This window comes from Pseudomyrmex gracilis, unplaced genomic scaffold (assembly GCF_002006095.1).
Source record: "Pseudomyrmex gracilis isolate BER0280 unplaced genomic scaffold, ASM200609v1 scaffold_248, whole genome shotgun sequence".
Lineage (NCBI taxonomy): Eukaryota > Metazoa > Arthropoda > Insecta > Hymenoptera > Formicidae > Pseudomyrmex > Pseudomyrmex gracilis.
In genome coordinates this window covers 19,912-40,834 of record NW_018020832.1, presented here as the reverse complement: position 1 = coordinate 40,834, position 20,923 = coordinate 19,912, and the positions used below count along the sequence as shown (strand labels likewise).

The 20,923-nt window shown below is 35.3% G+C and overlaps 5 protein-coding genes across 7 annotated transcripts; 2 read left to right on the top strand and 3 right to left on the bottom strand.

Moving 5' to 3' along the window:
• The first annotated feature begins 199 nt into the window (after positions 1-199).
• Positions 200-5,195, top strand: LOC109859229 (mitogen-activated protein kinase 1). 2 transcript variants are annotated; one of them, XM_020437249.1, is made up of 9 exons: positions 200-407; positions 1,657-1,783; positions 1,866-1,976; positions 2,090-2,341; positions 2,438-2,605; positions 2,726-2,914; positions 3,001-3,133; positions 3,219-3,460; positions 4,285-5,195. In XM_020437249.1, the coding sequence occupies exons 1-7, from the start codon at positions 280-282 to the stop codon at positions 3,124-3,126; spliced, it is 1,101 nt and encodes a 366-aa protein (XP_020292838.1). In that variant the 5' UTR covers positions 200-279; the 3' UTR covers positions 3,127-3,133; positions 3,219-3,460; positions 4,285-5,195. The 2 variants fall into 2 exon arrangements, with proteins under 2 accessions (XP_020292838.1, XP_020292839.1); XM_020437250.1 differs by having other exon boundaries at positions 4,282-5,195.
• A 1,909-nt stretch (positions 5,196-7,104) lies between these two features.
• LOC109859227 (nuclear cap-binding protein subunit 3-like) lies at positions 7,105-10,649 on the bottom strand. Its single transcript, XM_020437247.1, has 8 exons — positions 10,569-10,649; positions 10,178-10,305; positions 9,921-10,081; positions 9,696-9,847; positions 9,262-9,624; positions 8,721-9,115; positions 8,099-8,622; positions 7,105-8,018 (listed from the first exon to the last, which is right to left on the bottom strand). Exons 2-8 carry the CDS (start codon positions 10,253-10,255, stop codon positions 7,865-7,867), a joined length of 1,827 nt encoding a protein of 608 aa, XP_020292836.1. The 5' UTR covers positions 10,256-10,305; positions 10,569-10,649; the 3' UTR covers positions 7,105-7,864.
• A 148-nt stretch (positions 10,650-10,797) lies between these two features.
• LOC109859231 (UDP-N-acetylglucosamine transferase subunit ALG13 homolog) lies at positions 10,798-12,024 on the top strand. Its single transcript, XM_020437254.1, has 2 exons — positions 10,798-10,994; positions 11,141-12,024. Exons 1-2 carry the CDS (start codon positions 10,908-10,910, stop codon positions 11,555-11,557), a joined length of 504 nt encoding a protein of 167 aa, XP_020292843.1. The 5' UTR covers positions 10,798-10,907; the 3' UTR covers positions 11,558-12,024.
• Positions 11,613-14,672, bottom strand: LOC109859230 (succinate--CoA ligase [ADP/GDP-forming] subunit alpha, mitochondrial). 2 transcript variants are annotated; one of them, XM_020437251.1, is made up of 7 exons: positions 14,509-14,672; positions 13,435-13,670; positions 13,065-13,286; positions 12,899-13,003; positions 12,622-12,801; positions 12,352-12,486; positions 11,613-12,256 (listed from the first exon to the last, which is right to left on the bottom strand). In XM_020437251.1, the coding sequence occupies exons 1-7, from the start codon at positions 14,543-14,545 to the stop codon at positions 12,170-12,172; spliced, it is 1,002 nt and encodes a 333-aa protein (XP_020292840.1). In that variant the 5' UTR covers positions 14,546-14,672; the 3' UTR covers positions 11,613-12,169. The 2 variants fall into 2 exon arrangements, with proteins under 2 accessions (XP_020292840.1, XP_020292842.1); XM_020437253.1 differs by lacking the exon at positions 14,509-14,672 and adding an exon at positions 14,350-14,395.
• Positions 14,673-15,311: 639 nt separating this feature from the next.
• LOC109859228 (nucleolar protein 56) lies at positions 15,312-17,399 on the bottom strand. The gene is made up of 3 exons (XM_020437248.1): positions 17,217-17,399; positions 16,379-16,974; positions 15,312-16,287 (listed from the first exon to the last, which is right to left on the bottom strand). The coding sequence occupies exons 1-3, from the start codon at positions 17,217-17,219 to the stop codon at positions 15,390-15,392; spliced, it is 1,497 nt and encodes a 498-aa protein (XP_020292837.1). The 5' UTR covers positions 17,220-17,399; the 3' UTR covers positions 15,312-15,389.
• Between the last annotated feature and the right edge of the window lie 3,524 nt (positions 17,400-20,923).

The following is a 20,923-nucleotide window of genomic DNA, read 5'->3' as shown; positions in this document are numbered from 1 at the left end:
CTGCTGAACATGGGCTATCTTTGTTCTATACATTTAAACAGTTTTAAAGACGGGCTTGATGCTCAAAGTGTCCGAAGCAAATCCACTCCGTGAGAGCGCAAGATTCAAATTTGGCGCCAACCTTTCGGACTGTCACTTACGGGACGATCGTCCAGGCGGCGCTGGAAACGCGCTTGTTCGCCCTTCCTTCAAGTGGCGAGTTTGAAGGTTCGGTATCCCCCTGATTGTTGCCGAGCACTTCGCTCGTTGCCGGAGGAAAGCCGCCAAGTAATTGTCAAAATGGCGGCTTGCGAAGGTTCGGTAAATGTTAATCCGAATTGTGAAAAGGTGCGCGAACAGATATTCGAGGTCGGGCCTCGCTACACAAACCTGGCGTACATGGGCGAGGGTGCTTACGGCATGGTCGTGTAAGTATTCATCATGTCGAGTTCCTTTTACGGTTAACCGGTGACCGATTTTCGGCCGCGCCATCGAGATGAACCATCTGACAGAGGACCAACAGGCCTGAGATAAACAGTGATAACAACGTGACGTTACGATTCGGTGTGCGTTAGATCGCGTAGCATCGAGAGATTACACACGTACACACACGCGCCGAAGAGAGAAAATGTGCATGTGTGTGTGCGTGATGCGATTTTACAAAGATCATGTCAAAATAAATTGCAGTGTCCTGCGAGCGTAGAAGCCATCAATTGTAATACGCGACGACGCGTACGTCATTCTGCGCCGCTACTTTCGAATACATGTCACGCCCTTTTTACTTTTCTCATATTTTCTTACGCATCTCGTTTCTAATTTGTTTTTTTTTTTTGTTTTTTTTTGCATATCGTTCTTACACTTTTGTCTTTTTGTTCGTTTACCTGCCGCATATTCCGCTACATATCGCCGCGCGATAATAAGATTGCGTTTCACGATGTAATCTTATCGGTTTGATAGAGCCCACATCCTAGTAAGCCGTGACGAATTACACAAAAAGTAAATGTTAACGTAACACGTTTCCTCGTAGCGTCGTAGACTATCGCTTAAAGCTTTTATAATTTTTATATTATGTGCGGTTGTACGTGTTACAGCTGCAAATTATTTGCAAATGCTTCAAGTTTTTGTTTTACTTCAAATATGTTAAGAAATATTTTATTCTTCAGAGTATTTATAATAAAACCTGAAGCATCTTTAATTTATTTTTTTTATTTTTTATTATCTTTTTTATCTCTCCGTTCAGTTGTTATAAAATCCTAAGAGAACACATAATTTAAACTCTTGAAATTTAGTAATTAAATCGCTTTTAGGAGTAAATTTTTTAATACGATGGCAAGTTATTAAGTCAAGTTAAAAATTACTTGGGATTTTGAAGAAACTTTCGATAGTGGTTAAGAGTTAATAAAGTATTCATGTACCTACTTGTCTTAAGCTGTTGTATGTCTTGCAGTGGAAGACAAGATCTCAATATTTTTCCTTCTAGAAATAAAAATTATCTTCATTCCTTGCTCAGAGCAGTTTGTCTTTTATTCATAGTCTACCACACGCTTATGTGTCACACAAGATATTTTAAAATTTAAAAGAAAGTATATAGAAGCATTAAGGGCAATGGATGTCTACTTAAATAACAAATGAAACTAAAGCTGTGTCTTTTTTTTTTTTTTTTTATCACTTTTACAGATCTGCCTATGATAATGTAACGAAAACAAAAGTAGCTATTAAAAAAATTTCCCCATTTGAGCATCAAACATACAGTCAGAGAACCTTAAGGGAAATAAAAATTCTTACAAGGTTTAAGCATGAAAATGTAAGTCTAATTTATGTGAAATTAATTTTTTTTTTTAAATTAAATCTCGCATCGTACTAACACTGTTATTTTCTTCGACAAGATAATAGACATACGAGACATATTACGAGCACCTACCATAGAACAAATGAAAGATGTATACATTGTTCAATGCTTGATGGAAACTGATCTCTACAAATTATTAAAGACACAAGTAAGGATTCACATGTGTAACAATAATATCAAATCTCTGAAGTTGCCACAAATTAAAGAAGAAAACAATTTAAAAAATTGATGTGACTAATTCGAATCTTTTTTGTTTTTCAGTCTATTAGTAACGATCACATATGTTATTTTCTTTACCAAATATTGCGAGGACTTAAATATATACATTCGGCAAACGTCTTACACAGAGACCTGAAACCGAGTAACTTATTACTGAACACGACCTGTGACCTTAAGATTTGCGATTTTGGTTTAGCAAGAGTCGCGGATCCAGAACACGATCACGCAGGTTTTCTCACGGAATACGTAGCCACAAGGTGGTACAGAGCTCCGGAAATCATGCTTAATTCTAAGGTACTTATTAATTCATTCTAAACAAGCATTCGAAAAATAGCAACTGCACATAAGTGTTGTTAAATCTTTTATTCTAACACGACCCTTTCTGTGTAGGGCTACACCAAATCTATAGACATTTGGTCGGTTGGTTGTATTTTGGCGGAAATGCTCTCGAGACGACCGCTCTTCCCTGGAAAACATTATCTGGATCAATTGAATTACATTCTTAATGTTCTCGGCTCACCTTCGGCAGAAGATCTCGAGTGTATTATAAACGAGAAAGTACGAGAAAACTATGCTCACACTCTTTTTGTATCTCTTTATGACCTGATATTGCAATATATATATAGTTGCAGATTGCACTTTGCAATCTGATAGCGATAAAAACCTTTCTGATTTCAGGCACGCAATTATCTACAATCATTACCATACAAACCGAAAGTACCGTTCACGTCTCTCTATCGTGATTCAGACCCGAGAGCTCTGGATCTCTTGGACAAAATGCTTACGTTTAATCCTAACAAACGTATTGTGGTTGAAGATGCGCTGGCACACCCATATTTGGAACAATATTACGACCCTGCCGATGAAGTAAGTTTTATGCAATCATGAGACGATACAGACAGAATGTCAACACGTTTTAGAATTTACATTTGTAATTAACATTTGAATTACAGCCTGTGGCACAGGAACCGTTCAGATTTGACATGGAATTGGACGATCTTCCAAAGGAAATATTGAAACAGTATATTTTCGAAGAGACTCTGTTGTTCCAACAAAATCATCAGGAAAACGCTACGTAGTTGACTGGTAATGATTGATTCGACTTACTCGTCGAATTGCCGGATCTCGCGATCTATCTCCGATAATTCGAACGCTTTCTCCTTTGTATCAGACACATCGTTGCTGAAATCGTGATAGTGGATACTCGTGATAAACGAAAAACAAACAAAAAAAACAAAGAAAAAAAAAGAGAAAGAAACAAGAACAGTAAGATTGGCGTGAAGAAAATTTGTATTTTTTAGCGATATTATTCGCCGCTTCACTGCCACTCTAATTACCGACGAAACATACCAAGGTATTGATGAGATTTAGTTCAGCAATCAACGAATGATTTAATCGAAACCGGTTAATTGGGTGAGTGAAACATCCACACACACACACACATAGACAGTGTCCGCGCGCGCATACGCTTGTATATTTGTATCTCCTTACTGGAAAAGAGAAATACAATGTTTTTTTTTTTTTTTTTTTTTTTTTTACGTTATATCGCGAACGTAGCATAATACCACAATTTGGTACAATTCTTATCTTTTATTTACCATAGTATGTACCATACTGTACAGTTTATCTGTGATTTAATTATGAATTGCGAATGTGACGACGCATAACGTGCGACGCGTATTTTGTTTTTATTTTATCGTCTCCTTTTTCAAGTATTCAGTTTATATGTGTTTATATATATATATATAGATATATATATAGATCAAAATAGAAAAGGGCCAATACNAGGCAAAACACAGGATGTTGGTGTGAATCAGCAAAATTTATTCAAGTGCCAAACGTTTCGATCACAAGTTTTGATCTTCATCAGTGGCAACAAAATGAAAATTAAAAATTAAAAATTAAAAATTAGGCAGCACATCGACACATTTTGTAACGTGAGTAACGAACAAGAGTTTAATTCGTACAGAGTATTTTGATGAAGATCAAAACTTGTGATCGAAACGTTTGGCACTTGAATAAATTTTGCTGATTCACACCAACATCCTGTGTTTTGCCTTGTATTGGCCCTTTTCTATTTTGATCAATCTTTTCACGAGGTCTTAAAAACTTTTTGTATATATATATATATATATATATATATATATTCTATGTATATACATATATATGTATAAATATATATTTTATATATATTATATACATATATATACTTGTCTCTACTTTCTATTTTCAAGCAGGATGGCTGACATTGAGATTGCATCGCGTAACTTGTATGACGGAATAAAGTCAGGGCGAAAATACACGTTCGATTTATCATGTCTCGATGTTTCTTGTCAAGACGTTTAGAATTTACATTCAAAACGTTAAGTCCGATCAATTTCGGACGCTTGTGTAGAGATTCTGTGTAATCTACTTTGTATGATTTTTCGTCTTTTTTGTGTGTAAGACGTATAAGTGTGTGCGTGTATGTGTGTGACAAGATTCCTCTTGATATGTATATATAAGCAGTTCGTGATAGTCAATCGTTGTAGTGATTACACAACGTGCAAGCGATATAATCGGGAAGCCTACGAGAAAATAGAATTACGTATGTTGGAAAGTAATCGTGATCTTCTGAAAAAACGTGATAGTAACGATGATGCCCGATTTAATTAAGACATATGATTGAATAATACAATTCAAATATCAATAGAAAAAAAAAAAAAAAAAAAAAAAAAAAAAAAAAAAAAAAAAAAAAAAAAAAAAAAAAAAAAATACAAGAGTTCTACGTTTTAGTGTATTTATCATCATTCGAAGTTCATACAAGTTTTATATATAACATGATAAACCTCTCGTCGAGACCTTAAAGAACCTTCTGGAGAGTCAATATACTGGAATTAAAACTCTACTCCATAATAAAATTCGCTTAAAAGTTTTGCTAGGTGGTTTCGATGACTTTGTATTTTGAATTTTATTACATTGTCGAATCTACAAAGAAAATTTTCTCGGTCTTGTGTGTTCTCCCGTTCTCTAATTGATCGTGACATTTAAAATGCGGGAACTGCAGAGAAAGACAAATTGCCGAAAAGGAAATAAAATATTTATATTAACTGTTATCAATCTTCATATTCTTCGATGTATTCAATAAATTAATGATTAATGAAAACAATTCGTTATATGCGTAAGATTTTTGCCTAGATCTAAGATTTCTAATAATTATTCTCACGTTAAAGGTACATCGCGTTCTCTTCACTTTTTTTCCGTGAAGATATTGAAAGAGAACGTCAGAGATGCATTAAACAAAATAATTATTGTGTCTCGTTACCATCACACGTAATTTCGAGGAAAAAAAAAACAGTGTAATAATGTGTATCTTTCTTCATCGTTTCTCTATTATGCATTTATCTATTGCGCGCATTCAATTAGCGTGAGTTCTCGCGAATTTAACCATTTTTCCTTGGAGCGCTGCAAATTTCGATTGACGAGATACGCGCGCGAAAATTTGATAAGCGACAAATAAGTCTAATTACTTCGAGAAATATATATATATATACATATACATATATGTGGATAATTTCTTCCGAAATAAAATTACTGTAAGTGACAATCCTTAGCTGATCAACAGACTAAATTGTCAGGCTATAGACGATTGTGAGAATAGCATATTCATTGTAAACGCTCTTTGTTGTGTGTATAACTGAAAATGAAATAAATATACTTTTTGTTTCTGTGATCTACAGATATAGATCGCAGTCTTTGTTGTCATGTAAGTTTTTAATATACAAGTACAAAGAACAACTTTTAATAATATATACATAAATACATATATGTGTGTGTATATGTGTATACGTGGGAGCAAGAGAGCGCGCACGTGAGTGTCTAACAATAATATCTTTTTCAATACAATTTAAAATCGTGACTACACACACATATATGTACATATATATATATATATATAAGTATACATCAGTCAAGTAACATCAGAGATAAATTGCGATTCGATAATGTAAAGCAAATGAGGTTGTTTGAAGATCTTACCACAGACATATATATAATAAAATATAAAATATAAACGCAAAGTATTTGTGAGATGTAGAGAACATAAACAAATTCTAACATGCACGCTGAGACGTTTGTTACAATTGATTTATCGTATACAAATTGATGAGACAAATTAAGAAATGTTGCGAGAAAACTAGCACAATTGGTGAGAAGAGTAATAAGAAGCAACAAAAGATGAACTTTGAGGTGAGGTACTTTAAAAGTGAGATAAATCAGAAATGAGAATCAATGAGAGAAACGGTAGAGCGGAATATTAAAAGAGAAACAGTTTCAGCTTGAATATCAGAAGGTAACAAGTTGCAATATATTTTATGGCAGCATAGGAAAACATATATAGCCACTCTTGTTTAAAGTATTACTTTACAGTAAATGCTCGAAGTGGGCTCCAGGGCGCAAACAACATCATTTCAATATATTATATATATATATATATATATATGTTCGAACGAGCTGACTCTTCTGACAATTTCCTTGTAACGGGAATTTAACTCTCTGGAACTTATAAATGTAACTAAATATAGTTATTTGAAAAATAGATATACTTACTGTGTTCTTTACTCCAATGGTCTTTTATTGCCTTAAAAATTAAATAAGTAATGAAACTTGTACAATTCACATTAAATTATTATCGATTGTTATATTTCAGTTTTTTTAAGTATTAATATGCCAATATAAGGATGGCTTTTATAATATTCTCCAGGATAGCAATCACGTCTTTGTTCTCACTATTGTCATAAAATCTGATCAATCATAAAAACTGTTATGATTTTACATTAATCCCAAACTATTTCTTTCGCTTCTTTTGGTAAAGTACACTTATATGATTCATAATCGTTCCGCAAGAAGAGAAACAAATTTTCTTTTTATGACTCGGTTTCTTTCTTCATGTTCACCTCACAAACTGTTTCACACCAGTATTTTGCTGCTTCAGAAATTTATAAAATTATCTTCATCGGCTTTCTCGCATAAAAAAATGTTTTGTATACATTATCATTTTTTAAAATAATATAAAGAGATTAATTAAAAATCTTTATTTTTTTTTTTTCATAATTGCACAATGTGATCGGATTATTACTAAGTTATGTGCTGTTTTTAGCTAAAGAAATATCGTGTATTTGTAAATATACACACAATCTCTTTGTGTTTGATTTACATACATTAGCATCGGAAGCATCCATCAGCCTGTTTAGCGATACAAATAATACATATAAACGATTATTGCTAAAAGATTCGTCATAAACATGTATAACGTAGTATAAAACAGAAGAGTTCTTTTTACAAATTAAATCATTTTCCGCTGAGTTTCGATGATATACACGTGTATAAAAATAATCGAAATTTTTCTAAAGCCGATACTTTACAGATCTGATCAATGATCGGATTTTGTCATGCATGCGATCGTAATATGTATATATACGACAATATATACGTTATATGTATATATACAATGAGATTTTGTTGCACGCATGAAAAATATATTGTATAAAGTTCAACGATGTTGATTTTCGTTTGAAAACGAAAATTTGAATTTCGTGAGAAATCCTCCAGTTTTATGTATTCGTGAGCCATCCGAGAATCCAATGTGATCGGACGTGAGGTATCGGCTCAATAAAGAGATTACAATGATAAAACCTTGTAAATTGCATATATTTTTTTGCGCACACACAAATTTCGTCTTCTTATTTATATCAAATATTCCGCAAAAGTAACACTTGTCTTAAAATGATGCGTCCGTAAAATAAACGTGTTCTTTACAAATTTTAAATTTGTGAAAAATTAATTTGTACACACATCATTCTCGCTATCTTTTGTGTATTTATCGTTTCTTACTTCTATTCTTAGCGGTGAACGTCCTCTGGTGTGTTTTCCAATACGTGACCGTAGATCACCGCCTTTTAAAGTATTCCTCAAGTCGCGGCTGCTCGATTCCCTGGTCAAAAAAAAAAATACAACTCATAAATAGCTTTTACAAAAACATTACGTGTACGCACTAATTTGATATTTGTTTACCTGGTTCTCAAATAGCTGTTATTAGAAACCTCACTTTTGACATTTAATCTTGCCCATACGGTGGACGCAATGCGTGGCTTAGGTGGAACTACTTTAATCACACTTCCTTGCGGACCTTGAACTTCCCTCGCAGGCACATCATTATTTTCTTCACCGCTGCTGTCTTCGTCCTCTTTGTGTTCGGTTTCTTCCTCTTCCTCCTCTTTCTCATCTTCCTCCGCCTCCTCGATAAAGACATGTTGTTCGTGTGTTTGTTTCTCCTTTTCTTCTTCTTCTTCTATTTCTTCTTGACCATTTTCATCTTCTGATCCCTGCCATTCTCCCTCTTCTTTTTCCGATGATTGTGTTTCTCTCACAACGTGACGATCGTGCTGACGCATTGCATCGGAATTATTTCGTTTTGATTGTATTGGGTGCGTATTCACAACCACTACTTGAATAGGCTCGTGGAATTGCTTCTTCATTCTCGGTCTTTCCAATTTTGATCTTAAGTCGTTACTGTTATTTAAATTATTAAGAGTCATCTAAACAAAAAAATCGATATATATATATTACACAATAAAAGAATAAAAGAAATCGTACTTCTAATAATAATAATAATAATAATGATAATAAAACTAACTTGATACTGTTTTAATCGCCGCTTCTGTAGCTTCTCTTCTTCATCGTCGGCATGCATTCGCATGCGAGGAATTTTACTCCGCGTACACCAATCCTCATCACTGTCGCTATTCGAGCTTGCTTCTCCTGATTCTTCCTTCTGTGCTACATCTTTGTTTGAGCATTTGACACCCAATCTCTCTTTTATATTACGTCCTTGGTCTCGAATGGGATTTTTTTCATTTTTCGGAAGAAATTCTCTCTCAACAACATCATTCAAACCCCATGTCTCAGATAATGCACCCCACGGATTTTTCACTTCATTTTTATGTTTGTCTTCGTCTGTTAGATTGTGGTTATCTTGCTGACTCTGCCTGTACGCACGCTTGCGAGACTCTGTCAAAATTCCTTTAATACCTGTGAATATTTGCACACGAGTAAAATTCTATTTCGCTGTAAAATAAAGTGAGTATATATATCGTGAAAATTACTTGTAAAATTTTTCAAATGTCTGACATTTAATATTGTATGCATATATATGCAAAATTACATAGAAGTTTTACCTCCAAAATTAGGGTTCCCATACTTCTTGTAATATTCGCTCGACTTTTCTGCTTTACCTTGCTTTTTGTCCATTCTAGTGGCAAATCTTAAAAAGATTCCTTTAGATTTCGGATGATCTATGCCTTTTCTCCATATACCAGGAGGTAATGGACAATTAATATCTTTAATGTTTATACAATTCTCTTTTCTGTCCTTATCCACATCTGTAAGTTCATTTTCACTGTATTTTATTATATCACTGTCTGTTTTGCTGTCCACATTTTTTTCTCGATCCGAATATTTCGGAACACTGCCCTGAATACGTTTAGATAACCCTAGCATAGCTCTGGCTGCTGATACATTATCAAACCAAACCACATTGCCTGTAATAAAGTATACATGTAATTTTATTTATTTATATCAATAATTTTCCAGATTTAGATTGTGAACATACATGAAACATCATTGATCCATTCAATAGTTTGCGGAGCATAGTCTTGGAAGTACTTAAACACATCTTTAGTGCTCATTTCTTCAGTTCCTCTCATGTGAATTACATTCAGTCTAACATTTTTTGCATTTTCGCTGTCATCGGTAATACCCATGCTACAAAGATATATCGAAACATATAAGAGTTGAATATTTATCACTTTTACATTCCAAAAAGCAAACTTCTTACTCGTTATATAAATCCTCTTCTTCATTTGAAACTTTAGATTTCTCTGTCAAACCAAAACGCTTTGCTCTCTCTTCCATTTTCAATCTCTCCTCTTTACTAAATACATCAATGCCTGTTGTAAATGTACCCAAGGAGTTTTCAAGATTGTCTAGCGTCTGCTTCTAAACATTTACAATAGAAAGTACATTTAATCATAATAACATTAATTATAATTATCCAATGCATAACATCAATTAAGATTAATCAGTCTTCGTTACCCTCGGATTCGATCTTTTATTGACATCTTCTTCTTCGATAGGCACCATCTCAACGTCCGATTCTTCATAATTGTCCATCGCATCCGTGTGAGTAAGATAGATATGCGTCGAACGTACTTAAAATATTGCTACAAAAAGTAAATGAATACGACGTATTGTGTAAAAACAATCCAGTTCTATATCGAATAACGACTCTTCAAGCACGTATTGGCATTGAGATTACGTAGATACTACTTCACGGATAGGGTTCAGTAGTCGCTCGATAAATGCTTCAAAGCATCATTCTATCTTTGTCTACAGTTAAGGAGAAATAAGGACAGAACGATATTCTGAAATATTTGGAATGTAACTCGAACTCTATCCTACAGTTTACAAATAAGACATAACCCACACATAACCACCGATGACTGAGTAGCAGCAGCGTTGGAGATGCAGTTGGGAGATAGCGTGAAAATCTCATGGAAAGTCTCCTGTGCGCTTGCGTAAAGGTAAAGGCCGTAGCAAACAAAATGACAAGAATCTGATTGGTGCTGACGTCATCATGCCATGACATTAATTAACCCTTTCTCTCCTACATATGTCATATGTGCCGATGTTGCGTATATTGCAGCACATGCTTCACACATGTATATAACAAAATAGTTTCAAAAATATTTATACGTATATAAAAATGTGTGAAAAATAATAAACTAGTTTTTTACTTCTTTTCGACAAATAAAAAGAAATAGTAATGTCAGGTAAAACTGTATTTGTCACAGTTGGCACAACAAAATTTGACGATCTGATAACTACAGTATTAAGTAGCGAGGTTCTAGAGGTACTAAACAATATTTTCTTTATGTACTTTACTTCTAAAATACTGGCATAGATTACTCAAAAAGTCTGCTAAACATAAAAATTGGATTGGATTGTTTATTTTTACACATACATTCAACAGAGCTACAATTATTGTTACAATTTTAGGCTTTGTCAGTTCGTGGTTACAGACGTCTAATTTTGCAAATTGGAAATAGCAGTTTAGAGCCAGATTGCACCGCACGTTGTGGTTTCTCAAAAATAGAAGCTTTTAACTTGGTTCCATCCATTGGAAAGTACATGGAATTAGCAAATCTTGTGATAAGTCATGCAGGAGCAGGAAGTGTGTTAGAAGCTTTGGAAAAACAAAAGCATTTAATTGTAGTAACTAATGATCTCCTTATGGACAATCATCAAGTGGAACTGGCTGAGCAGCTGTATAAAGATGAACACTTATATTACTGTACTTGTAAATATTTGCTAGATACTATAATAACAGTAGATTTAGCAAAGTTGAAACCATTTATTACCGATAAGAGTGTTGCTATTGCTGAGTTTATTGATAAGATAATGGGATTCAGATAAATAATTTGGGAAAAAACTTGGTTATTAATTTTCAAGAATGAAATTGCTAGAAGAATAAGCAGTAATATTTATATATATTTCAGTTTTTAACATGTTATTCATAAAGGACATATGTTTGATATATTTGTTATATGCTGAATACAATTTACAATAATAGTACACTGTATATATAATCAACCATTTTTCAAACTTATATACTTACATATAGAAAAATTTATATCTTTTTATATATTAGTTAAAACTGTAAGTTAATGGCAGTTTAACAATTTCTTAGACTGTTTATAACATGAAGATGTAATTTATCAAGACACATCTGTTAACAGAATAGATAAGGTAAATATAATATAAACAATGTGTTATTAAAATAAAGTTAGGTCTTTAAAAACTGATTTTAACTGTAATTTTTAGCAGGTACCAGCATAGTTTTATATATGTTTTATATTACGACCAGAATTCAATGTTTTATTCATAAGAATAACTTTTTTTCGTACTTTATTATTATTACACCGCTATATTCTGTGTGTTATTGCTGTATGACATACTTTCCATTGATTCCACATGAAGACGTATTTAGACACGAAGAAAACTACACAGAATTATAGGAGTGCGAGTTTAATTACTAACTAAACCCAATCGTGTCATTTCTTTCAGAAGTTCATTGCCCATTTGCGCAGGACTCCTTGTTACTATTACTCCAGCCTGATAAAATTTACAATACTCTCGATTTGTAAACGACAATATTTTATTTTACAAATTAGTTAAAAAAGTAATGACCAATAGGTTGTGTTGCTCACCTTCTCAAGTGCATTAATTTTATCTTGCGCTCCACCTTTTCCTCCTGAAATTATGGCACCAGCATGTCCCATTCTTCGTCCAGGTGGTGCAGTAATGCCAGCGATAAACGATACTACTGGCTTAGATTTCGCACCCTACAGCATAAAGACACGCAATGTAAAAAGATATTTGAGTGAAAGAGCATAATAATAAATGGATTCCAAGCACAAGTAAAGGGCAGGATTTGGCCAGGATGGATTGGAATTCATCAATTCAGAGTAGCAACCAACAGTATTTTTCTCGATGAGATACTCCGCTGCTGATTCTTCCGCACTGCCACCAATTTCTCCTATCATTATGATACCATCGCAATCTGAATCGGTAAGAAACACCTCTAAACAATCGATAAAATCAGTGCCATTGAATGGATCGCCGCCAATACCAACGCATAATGTTTGCCCGAGTCCAGCCTTGAATATAATATTTGATTAATGCTTTTGATAATGCATTGTATTTAATATAATGCACGTACATACAAACATATATAGTATACAAGTGAAAACATACAAGAGTTGTTTGATTCACAGCCTCGTAAGTTAGAGTTCCCGACCTGGATACAATACCAATTTTCCCTTTTTGATGTATATGGCCAGGCATAATACCGATTTTACACTGCAATATCATACAAAATAAGATTTTTAAAATTCTTAAGTATGTAAATTTGTACAGTTACCTGTTCAGGTGCTATTATTCCAGGACAGTTTGGACCGATTAAACGAGATTTATTCTGTTCAAGTAAACGTCTCTTTACTTTTACCATATCATGTTGAGGAATACCCTCTGTAATACAGACAATCAATGGCATCTCAGCCTCTATTGCTTCCATAATGGCTGAAGCTGCAGCTGGAGGAGGAACATAAATAGCTGTTGCAGTAGCTCCAGTAGCCTCTTTTGCCTATAAGACAAAAGTATAATAAACATATTTTACAAAATAATAACAGGATTATAATATATATAAAAAAAAATATATATATATAAAAAATATATTTGTATCTGAGTAAATAGCATATACATACAAAGTATATGTATACAACGATACCAACCTCCTTTACTGACTTATATACTGGTTTTCCAAGATGTTCTGTTCCCGCCTTCTTTGGACTAACTCCACCTACTATCTTTGTACCATAGTCAAGAGCTTGTTGAGAATGGAAAGTGCCTTGCTTCCCAGTAAAACCTTGACATATTACTTTAGTATTTGCATCAATTTTTAAATTTTTCCTAGTTTCTGTATAATTACATCTTACTTGTGATCTTAATAAACTTCCACAGTTCCTGACTGAAAAATTATAAAAAAATAACAAGTCATTAATATATGAATTTTCACTTTTTTTCTCTGTTAATATGTGAATTTATTTTATAACTATGTTTCTAATATAATAGTATATTAAGAAATTGTTAGAATTTCTATATACTTATAACTGAAATGAATATTATAAAGTATAATTTAGTGTTACAAATTATTATTCTTTATTTAATATGTTAAACTTAAGTCTATATATATGTTCCAATATACTATAAATTAAAGATAAAGAACATATTTGTTGTTTTCTATTATTGTCTCTCTTATTAAAAATTAAATTAACACAAAACTCTCTTCATAAAAAATCTGATAGTTATATAAAATAAACTATACAGGCACACCAATATAAATATTTGGCTTGAAACACAATATATTCTGCAAAGTATAAAAAAAGTCTAACAAAAAAGATGCATGTGAGATAATACTGTTGACATTTGAGAAAGGAATTTAATTGTAGAGGGGGGGGGAATCATGATTATTACAGCAAGCAAATCATCCAATTACTTCGAGTACTGTGCGCAATAAACTCATACAATATTCTGCATTATTAACTGTTAATTGATAAAGTGGGCCTTCTTCTATATAGTGCAAAAAATGTGTGTATATAAAAACATTGTGTCCTTTCTTATATAATGAAATATTATCATAAACGCACGAGATGTCAGTATTATTTTTAGTCCGTTCATCAGCTGTGCGCGTGGCGTAACAAGTAAAAACGTTGGGAATAAGCTGTTTAAACATTGAAAAGAATATTTAAAGCAATAACGCGCGAAGGTTACGGAATAGAAACGAATGCGTCGAAAAAAACTCCCACCTGTAAATTTTGAAAACGCCCTGGTAGCCACGGCCATCTTCTAATTTCCGTTTGAAGAGAAGAATAATATTAAAAATACAATTAACACAAAACTATCATGAAAAGAAACGTCTGATGTACTCTGACAATAAGGTCAAGTCCAAAGGGTGGGAACGGAACAGAACAGTCAGAGACAGTCGGCAAATATCGCATGAAACTGAAACTGTGGGGACGAACCATGAACTACCAGAGCCAAGCAGAGAGGAATCTCTCTGCTTTCAACTGTATAAATTGAGAACAGGTGATATTGAATTGCGATTATTTAAAAACGCAATATTTATTTTTTCATTAAAAAATCCATTTTGTAAAAAATCGGACGAGTTTTCGTTCATTCGATTTCTTTTCTCAATAGTATAGTTAAAATCGTCTCATTTGCAGATGATATACGAGTATTAGTTTTATTGGCTGCAGAGCATCTGGAGATAAACTTAAGACAATCTTACATATAAGATTCGACTACGAATAGGCCTTAAATCTCTTTTGCGTATTGCCATATTGGTCGATTATTCAGATGACCAATCGCATCACACAATAATATTAAATTAAATCCGCAATGGTTGCAGTTTCCAATAATTAGTATAAAAATATAAATTTTCTTTGAGTTGTTTTGCACATATCACGATACAAACACATTTGTTCATTGCGCAAATCATGTGTTCACAAATATAAATATAAGATATAACATTATTATAGAGTAGATGGAGATGTGGATGTGTATGAAAAAAATATACATTTATTTATTGTAAATATTTTATGTACGCTTCAAATATAAATCAATGTTTACGTATGTATATATATATATATAGCAAATAATACACACATACAAAAAGAAAAATGATGTTTTAATTGTCGTCAGTGTGTTTTGACTTCTTTTTTTTCTTTTTCTGTAAAGATGTATTCGCTTCTGCTTCACCGTTTTCAATGGATCCGTTCATTTCACCTTCATTACTTCGTCTCTTCCTTTTCTTTTTCTGTTTTTCTTTCTCTTGTTTTTCCAATGCAGCTAACGCCTGTTTAGTTTCTTCCAACGCAGTCTGCATCACATTTAAATTCTTTGTCGGTTCTTTCCCAGTTTCAAAAAATTTCAATCTTTCCTCTACTTGTTCTCGCAATTTATTGCCAAATATGTTCAACGGTCTTTCTGAGAAGCAGTCGATCCTAGAAGCAATGGAACATTTGTTCGCGAGGAACCTCGCGATTCGACCTTTATTTTTGGGGTCAGCACGGCCAATAAACGAAGAATGGAATAACAATCCGTATTTTGGAGTGTTTCCCTGTCTAGATTTCAATGCTCTGAATAAGGCTTTTTCTGCTCCTAAAATCTGAATAGTAGACGCTGGAGCCTTTGCTAAATTAGTAAGCGATCCGGCATGAGCTATTAATTTGGCGCCGACATGTTCCCCGATCAAAGTAGCAAGACTCGGTGCTATTGTTTCCATCTTTTTTGCTAAATATTCGACCATTTTTTCTTTATACCTCACCAAACCAACAATGCGTCCCGAAAAACTTTCGATATTTGTCAAATCCCTTTCAGTTATGTCCATTCCCATCGATATTTTCGCTGCATCAATAATTGCCTTAACTTTTTGGCTGTCCATAAGAATGTCTTCCAATTGCTGCTTTAGTGCTTCTTCATCTCCTAATTCCTTCCTGTCTTTTATTAATCCTGCTACTTTGGCATATAAGTAATTTTCAGGAACGATCTTTACAAGCTCTGGAAAATGATAACTATACCATTCTCTGAAATTACAAAACAGACATCTCTCATTATTATTTTCACTATCATCAATTTTATTTCCAGTGTACTTAAAATAAAGTTACTTGAACATACCGTATACGCATACTAAATGTGTTAATATCCTTGTCCAACTGGTCCAATAAAGTTATGCACTGAATAATCATATTGTCCACTCTGTTTACATTGAATTTAACTTTACCTCTCGAATAACTGTGTCCAAGTCCTAGTTGAGCAATTTTTGCATTCTGCTCAGTGACATCATCACTTATCAAATTATGAAAATGATATCTTATTCCTCGTATAATTTCAAGAACAGTATCATTATCGGGCATACATTGTATACCCAAAGTTACATTAATATTTTTAGTAAACTGTTTGTCTTGTGTCTGGTCTATAATACCAAGAAAAACAGACTCTTCCTCAGTAGATTTTGGTATGCAACTATCTAAAAAAAGCTGCAAGTCTTTTGAAACAATTCCTTCAGATATACAGTTCATATTGTGTAAAGCTGTTACTGCTGTTTTGAAAGGTAAGACTCCAACAAGGCTTATTACACTACGAAAACGTGACAAATCTGTTATAGAGTTTTGCACTTCAGATGACAGCAGTTTAATTTTTTCGACCTCTTTAGTAAGAAACACAGCGTATCCAACTGCATGTTCAAACAAAATGTAATGTTTCGTCTTCGTCTGTAAAGCAAGTAAATAATATGATTCTTAATACATATATTCTGCAACATATATACTTTGTTCGATTTTATATTTAAATAAATACAATAATATATACTACACAATAAAATATGAAAAATATCTATGTATTCAGACACGTGTACGCACACACGCCCATACACGCTCAAGAGCGCACGTGTTTATGCGGAAAGAAAAAAGAAATAAACCTAAATGCTATATAAAAACTTGTTGCTTGTACATACCATTTTTTCACAATTTGTCGTCCAGAAAACAAAAAAAAATAACAAAAGAAAGAGATGCCAGTTTTAAGACGCTTGCACCATTTAACAGCAAGTGGAAGCAGAAGTAAGAATGAGAGCGGCCATCAGTGTTCTCAGTTTTGGCTCTATTACAGCATGCTAAAGCGGTAGAGGGCATGCGCACAACAGCAGCGAGTTCTAACTGCATGAACTTGCTGCTGTTGTGCGCATCTCTTCCACCGCTTCAGCATGCTGTAAAGCATATGTCACACTACGGATTAGGATTGAGATTGGATTGCAATTTGGCCAATCAGAGCAAAGATCACTAAACTTGGGATTGGTTTTCTTTTTTCTGATTGGTTAAATTTCAATCCAATCTCAATCCCAATCCGTAGTGTGACATAGGTTTAATTTTCACTACATTGTACGGATACAGAATCGACCTTCAGGTGCAGCCATAGACTTATATAATAGACGGAACATTTATATGACGAAGTTGAGAACAACATTAAATAGTGCTGGAGTAGTTGTCTCTCTCTCTTACAATAAGATGGTAGGGGACCAATCATCTCACAAGTCTATGCTATCACCTTTCACTATTACTTTCTCTCAACTGACTCTCGAACTCTATCTCCGTTGCTCTCGGCCTGCCGCGGCCACCAATCAACTAACTGCTAGAAAAGAAGAGAATTACTCCACGACTATTTCTGTCTCTTTTAACGAAACTTCAGCTCTTCTTACACGAATGTTCCGTCTATTATATAAAGCCCCTTGCACAATGGAAGGAATAGCGATAGCGATAGAAATAACACAGTTTTAGACACATGAATTCCAACTCGTTGGAAATTTTATCGCTGTTGCTTATTCTGATTTTTTGATCTGCATTGATACATGTGTATTTTTGTATGTTAGATTCCGCTGTTCCTACCGTTATTTATAAATATAAACTCTTTACAACTGGTATTATTTCTATCGCTATCGCTATTCCATCCATTGTGCAAGGGGCTTAAGTCTATGGGTGCAGCTGCTCCAAGAATTGCGACGATTGCAGGTCGGATGCGGACAGCGGAGGCGACAGCTAGCGTCCTAATCCTAAGGGCGATGTCCCATTGAGCGGAAATATATAGCGGAACGGAATGTGCGGAACCAGCTCGACCAATCATAGCCATTCCGTTTTCTTTCCTTCGCTTTTTCTATGGTTACGATTGGTCGAGCTGGTTCCGCACATTCCGTTCCGCTATAGATTTNCGCTCAATGGGACATCGCCCTAATAGAGCAAATTGGGAATAGCGTTGCGCACGGGATTGGCGGGATACTCAATGACTATGGAAATGGAAGCTTTCTAGTAGATGCGCGAAATGGTCAAGTTTTTGTTTATTTGGTTTCTCTTCTTTCGATCCAGTGTAGTAGATTAGATTAGATTGTTTATTGATTCCCCTTAGGGTTACACAAAACCTTATACAAAAAATCTTACATCTACTCTTACAACTAACCTTACAACTAACTTAAAACTAAAATACCTATATACACACACACACACGCAATCGCTTTACCCTACTCTACGCAATGTGGACCTCCCCTTCCGGCAATCAACTCTATCCAGCTACTCCGCCATTGGTTCCCATTCTCTCTTCACTCTCGTACATACAATTACACAATTCTTTCCACACATCCATTCACTCAACTTCCACTCATTCAACTTTCATCCCTCCCTTCATAATCACTCCTCTCCCTCCCCTTGTCCTACCTACCTCCTTTTCCGTTCCCCTATATTCCTCCAACCTCCTTAACCATCCTTCCCCCTCCCCCTCCTCCCACAGCACCACTTCAATCATGTCCTCCCAATTCCCCTCCGCCCCCCCATACCCCACAATCCTCCCACACATGCCTCCAACCCTCCTCCACTAATCCACACATTCTACACACTCTTTCCTTCTCTCCTTTCCAGTATCTACCTTCTTTCATCTCGTTCCCCAACCTAAACCTAGCCACCCTCTGACATCTGCTTTCTCCCCACCCCTTTTTTAAATACACTCCTTCCTTCTTAATCTTCCCGTACCATCTATTGTACCTCGAACTTTCAATCCTTTTCCATCTCTCCTCGCTCTGCATCCTTCTCTCCTTCTCTATCAACAACTGAGCTCTCCATTTTCCTGCCTCTCTACTTTTCCTCGTCTCCGCTATCCTTACTCCCCTCTCCTCATAATATTTTATCCTGTCATTCTCCCACTCAGACAACCCCTCCCCACTCCCCTCTCTGCCCCTAATCTCCTTTAAACATAGCCTCGCTATTTCGCTATCCTCTCCTCTTTCCAATCTTTCCTCAAATCTCCAGGCCCTCTGCCCCGCCCTTCCCCTTAATAAATCCCTCTGCACTTCTTCCCTTACAATATACCCCGGAGTTCTCCAATCTACTCCCAACAACCACCTTATATACCTATTTTGTAACCTCTCCAAGCTATCCCATTCTCTCCATCCCCATATCCAATCACTGGCCAAACCAATACGTCGAACAACCATAACCTTCTACCCCAATCCCCACCGAACCTCCTCTTTCCAATCCCCCACACCTGACTCATAATAGCCGTCCCTTTTCTCACTCTCTCTTTTATCTGCGCCTCCCTCCCCCCGTTCCTCTGAAACACATACCCTAAATATTTGTGAATTCTCTCACCTCCTCCAATCTCTCCCCCTTCCACCACCATTCCAGCTTTTTCTTCCTCTCCCCTCTTCTCCTAAACCTCATCACTTTTGATTTATTTACGTTTACTTCCAAACCCTTTCCCGCCAGATATTTTTCCATCCCTCTTATCATTCCCCTCATCCCTTCCTCCTCCTCTGCTAACAGCACCAAATCATCCGCATACGCCCCAATACATAAACTCTTCTTCCTCCTACCTTCACCCCACTCCATCCGTTCCTACCCAAATAGTCCTCCATATCCGCCGTCAAGTTCACAGATTGAACAGATACGGGCTCAACGGACATCCCTGTCTCACCCCTCTACCTGTCCAAAATTCATTCCCCACCTCCCCCCTGCCGCCACCCTATTCCTCGTCTCTCTATATAAGTCCCCACACCTTCCCACTAATCCCTCCCTCACCCTTCTCTCCCTCATCACTCTTACCAAAGTCTCCCTATTGACCGTGTCGAAAGCGGCCCTCAAATCTATAAATAATGCAATCAACCCACCCCCCTTCCTACTTAAATTTCTGCTAACCAGGTAATTTACCACATAAATGTTATCCATCGTACCCCTTCCTCTCCTGAACCCCGCCTGGCTCTCCGGAACCAAATTCTTTCCCTCCACCTCCTCCCTTAACCTTTCCGCTAACACCTCCGCATACACTTTATACAATGACCCGGCCAACGTCACACCCCTATACTCCTCTACCTTATTTCCCTCTCCTTTTTTCAGCACTGGCACCACTATCCCCTCATTCCACTCATCAATCCACCTCTCTCCTGCCCAAATCCTCCTACATATATTCCACACCCAGTCCTGCATATTTCTTCCTCCAAACTTCGATACCTCTGCTGGTATACCATCCCCCCCTGGTGCTTTCCCTACCCTCAATTTTCCAATCGCCCTTATAATTTCCTCCCTTCCTACATCCTCCTCTCCCTCCTCCCTCTTTCCCCTTTCTCCTCGATCCAGTGTAGTATATACACATAATAATATATATATATAATAATATATATATAGCATA

Coding starts and splice junctions, on each gene's coding strand:
- LOC109859231 (XM_020437254.1), top strand. CDS start 10,908: ATGTCAGGTAAAACTGTATTTGTCACAGTTGGCACAACAAAATTTGAC. Junction 10,995..11,140: donor TAAGTAGCGAGGTTCTAGAG/GTACTAAACAAT, acceptor TTACAATTTTAG/GCTTTGTCAGTTCGTGGTTA.
- LOC109859230 (XM_020437251.1), bottom strand. CDS start 14,545: ATGGCCGTGGCTACCAGGGCGTTTTCAAAATTTACAG. Junction 13,287..13,434: donor TATATAAGTCAGTAAAGGAG/GTTGGTATCGTT, acceptor TTTGTCTTATAG/GCAAAAGAGGCTACTGGAGC. Junction 12,802..12,898: donor CTGTGAATCAAACAACTCTT/GTATGTTTTCAC, acceptor ATTATATTCAAG/GCTGGACTCGGGCAAACATT.
- LOC109859229 (XM_020437249.1), top strand. CDS start 280: ATGGCGGCTTGCGAAGGTTCGGTAAATGTTAATCCGAATTGTGAAAAG. Junction 1,977..2,089: donor ACAAATTATTAAAGACACAA/GTAAGGATTCAC, acceptor TTTGTTTTTCAG/TCTATTAGTAACGATCACAT. Junction 2,342..2,437: donor AAATCATGCTTAATTCTAAG/GTACTTATTAAT, acceptor CTTTCTGTGTAG/GGCTACACCAAATCTATAGA.
- LOC109859227 (XM_020437247.1), bottom strand. CDS start 10,255: ATGGACAATTATGAAGAATCGGACGTTGAGATGGTGCCTATCGAAGAA. Junction 10,082..10,177: donor ATAAAAGATCGAATCCGAGG/GTAACGAAGACT, acceptor GTAAATGTTTAG/AAGCAGACGCTAGACAATCT. Junction 8,019..8,098: donor AACAGCTATTTGAGAACCAG/GTAAACAAATAT, acceptor TTTTTTGACCAG/GGAATCGAGCAGCCGCGACT.
- LOC109859228 (XM_020437248.1), bottom strand. Junction 16,288..16,378: donor ACATTTAGTATGCGTATACG/GTATGTTCAAGT, acceptor TTGTAATTTCAG/AGAATGGTATAGTTATCATT.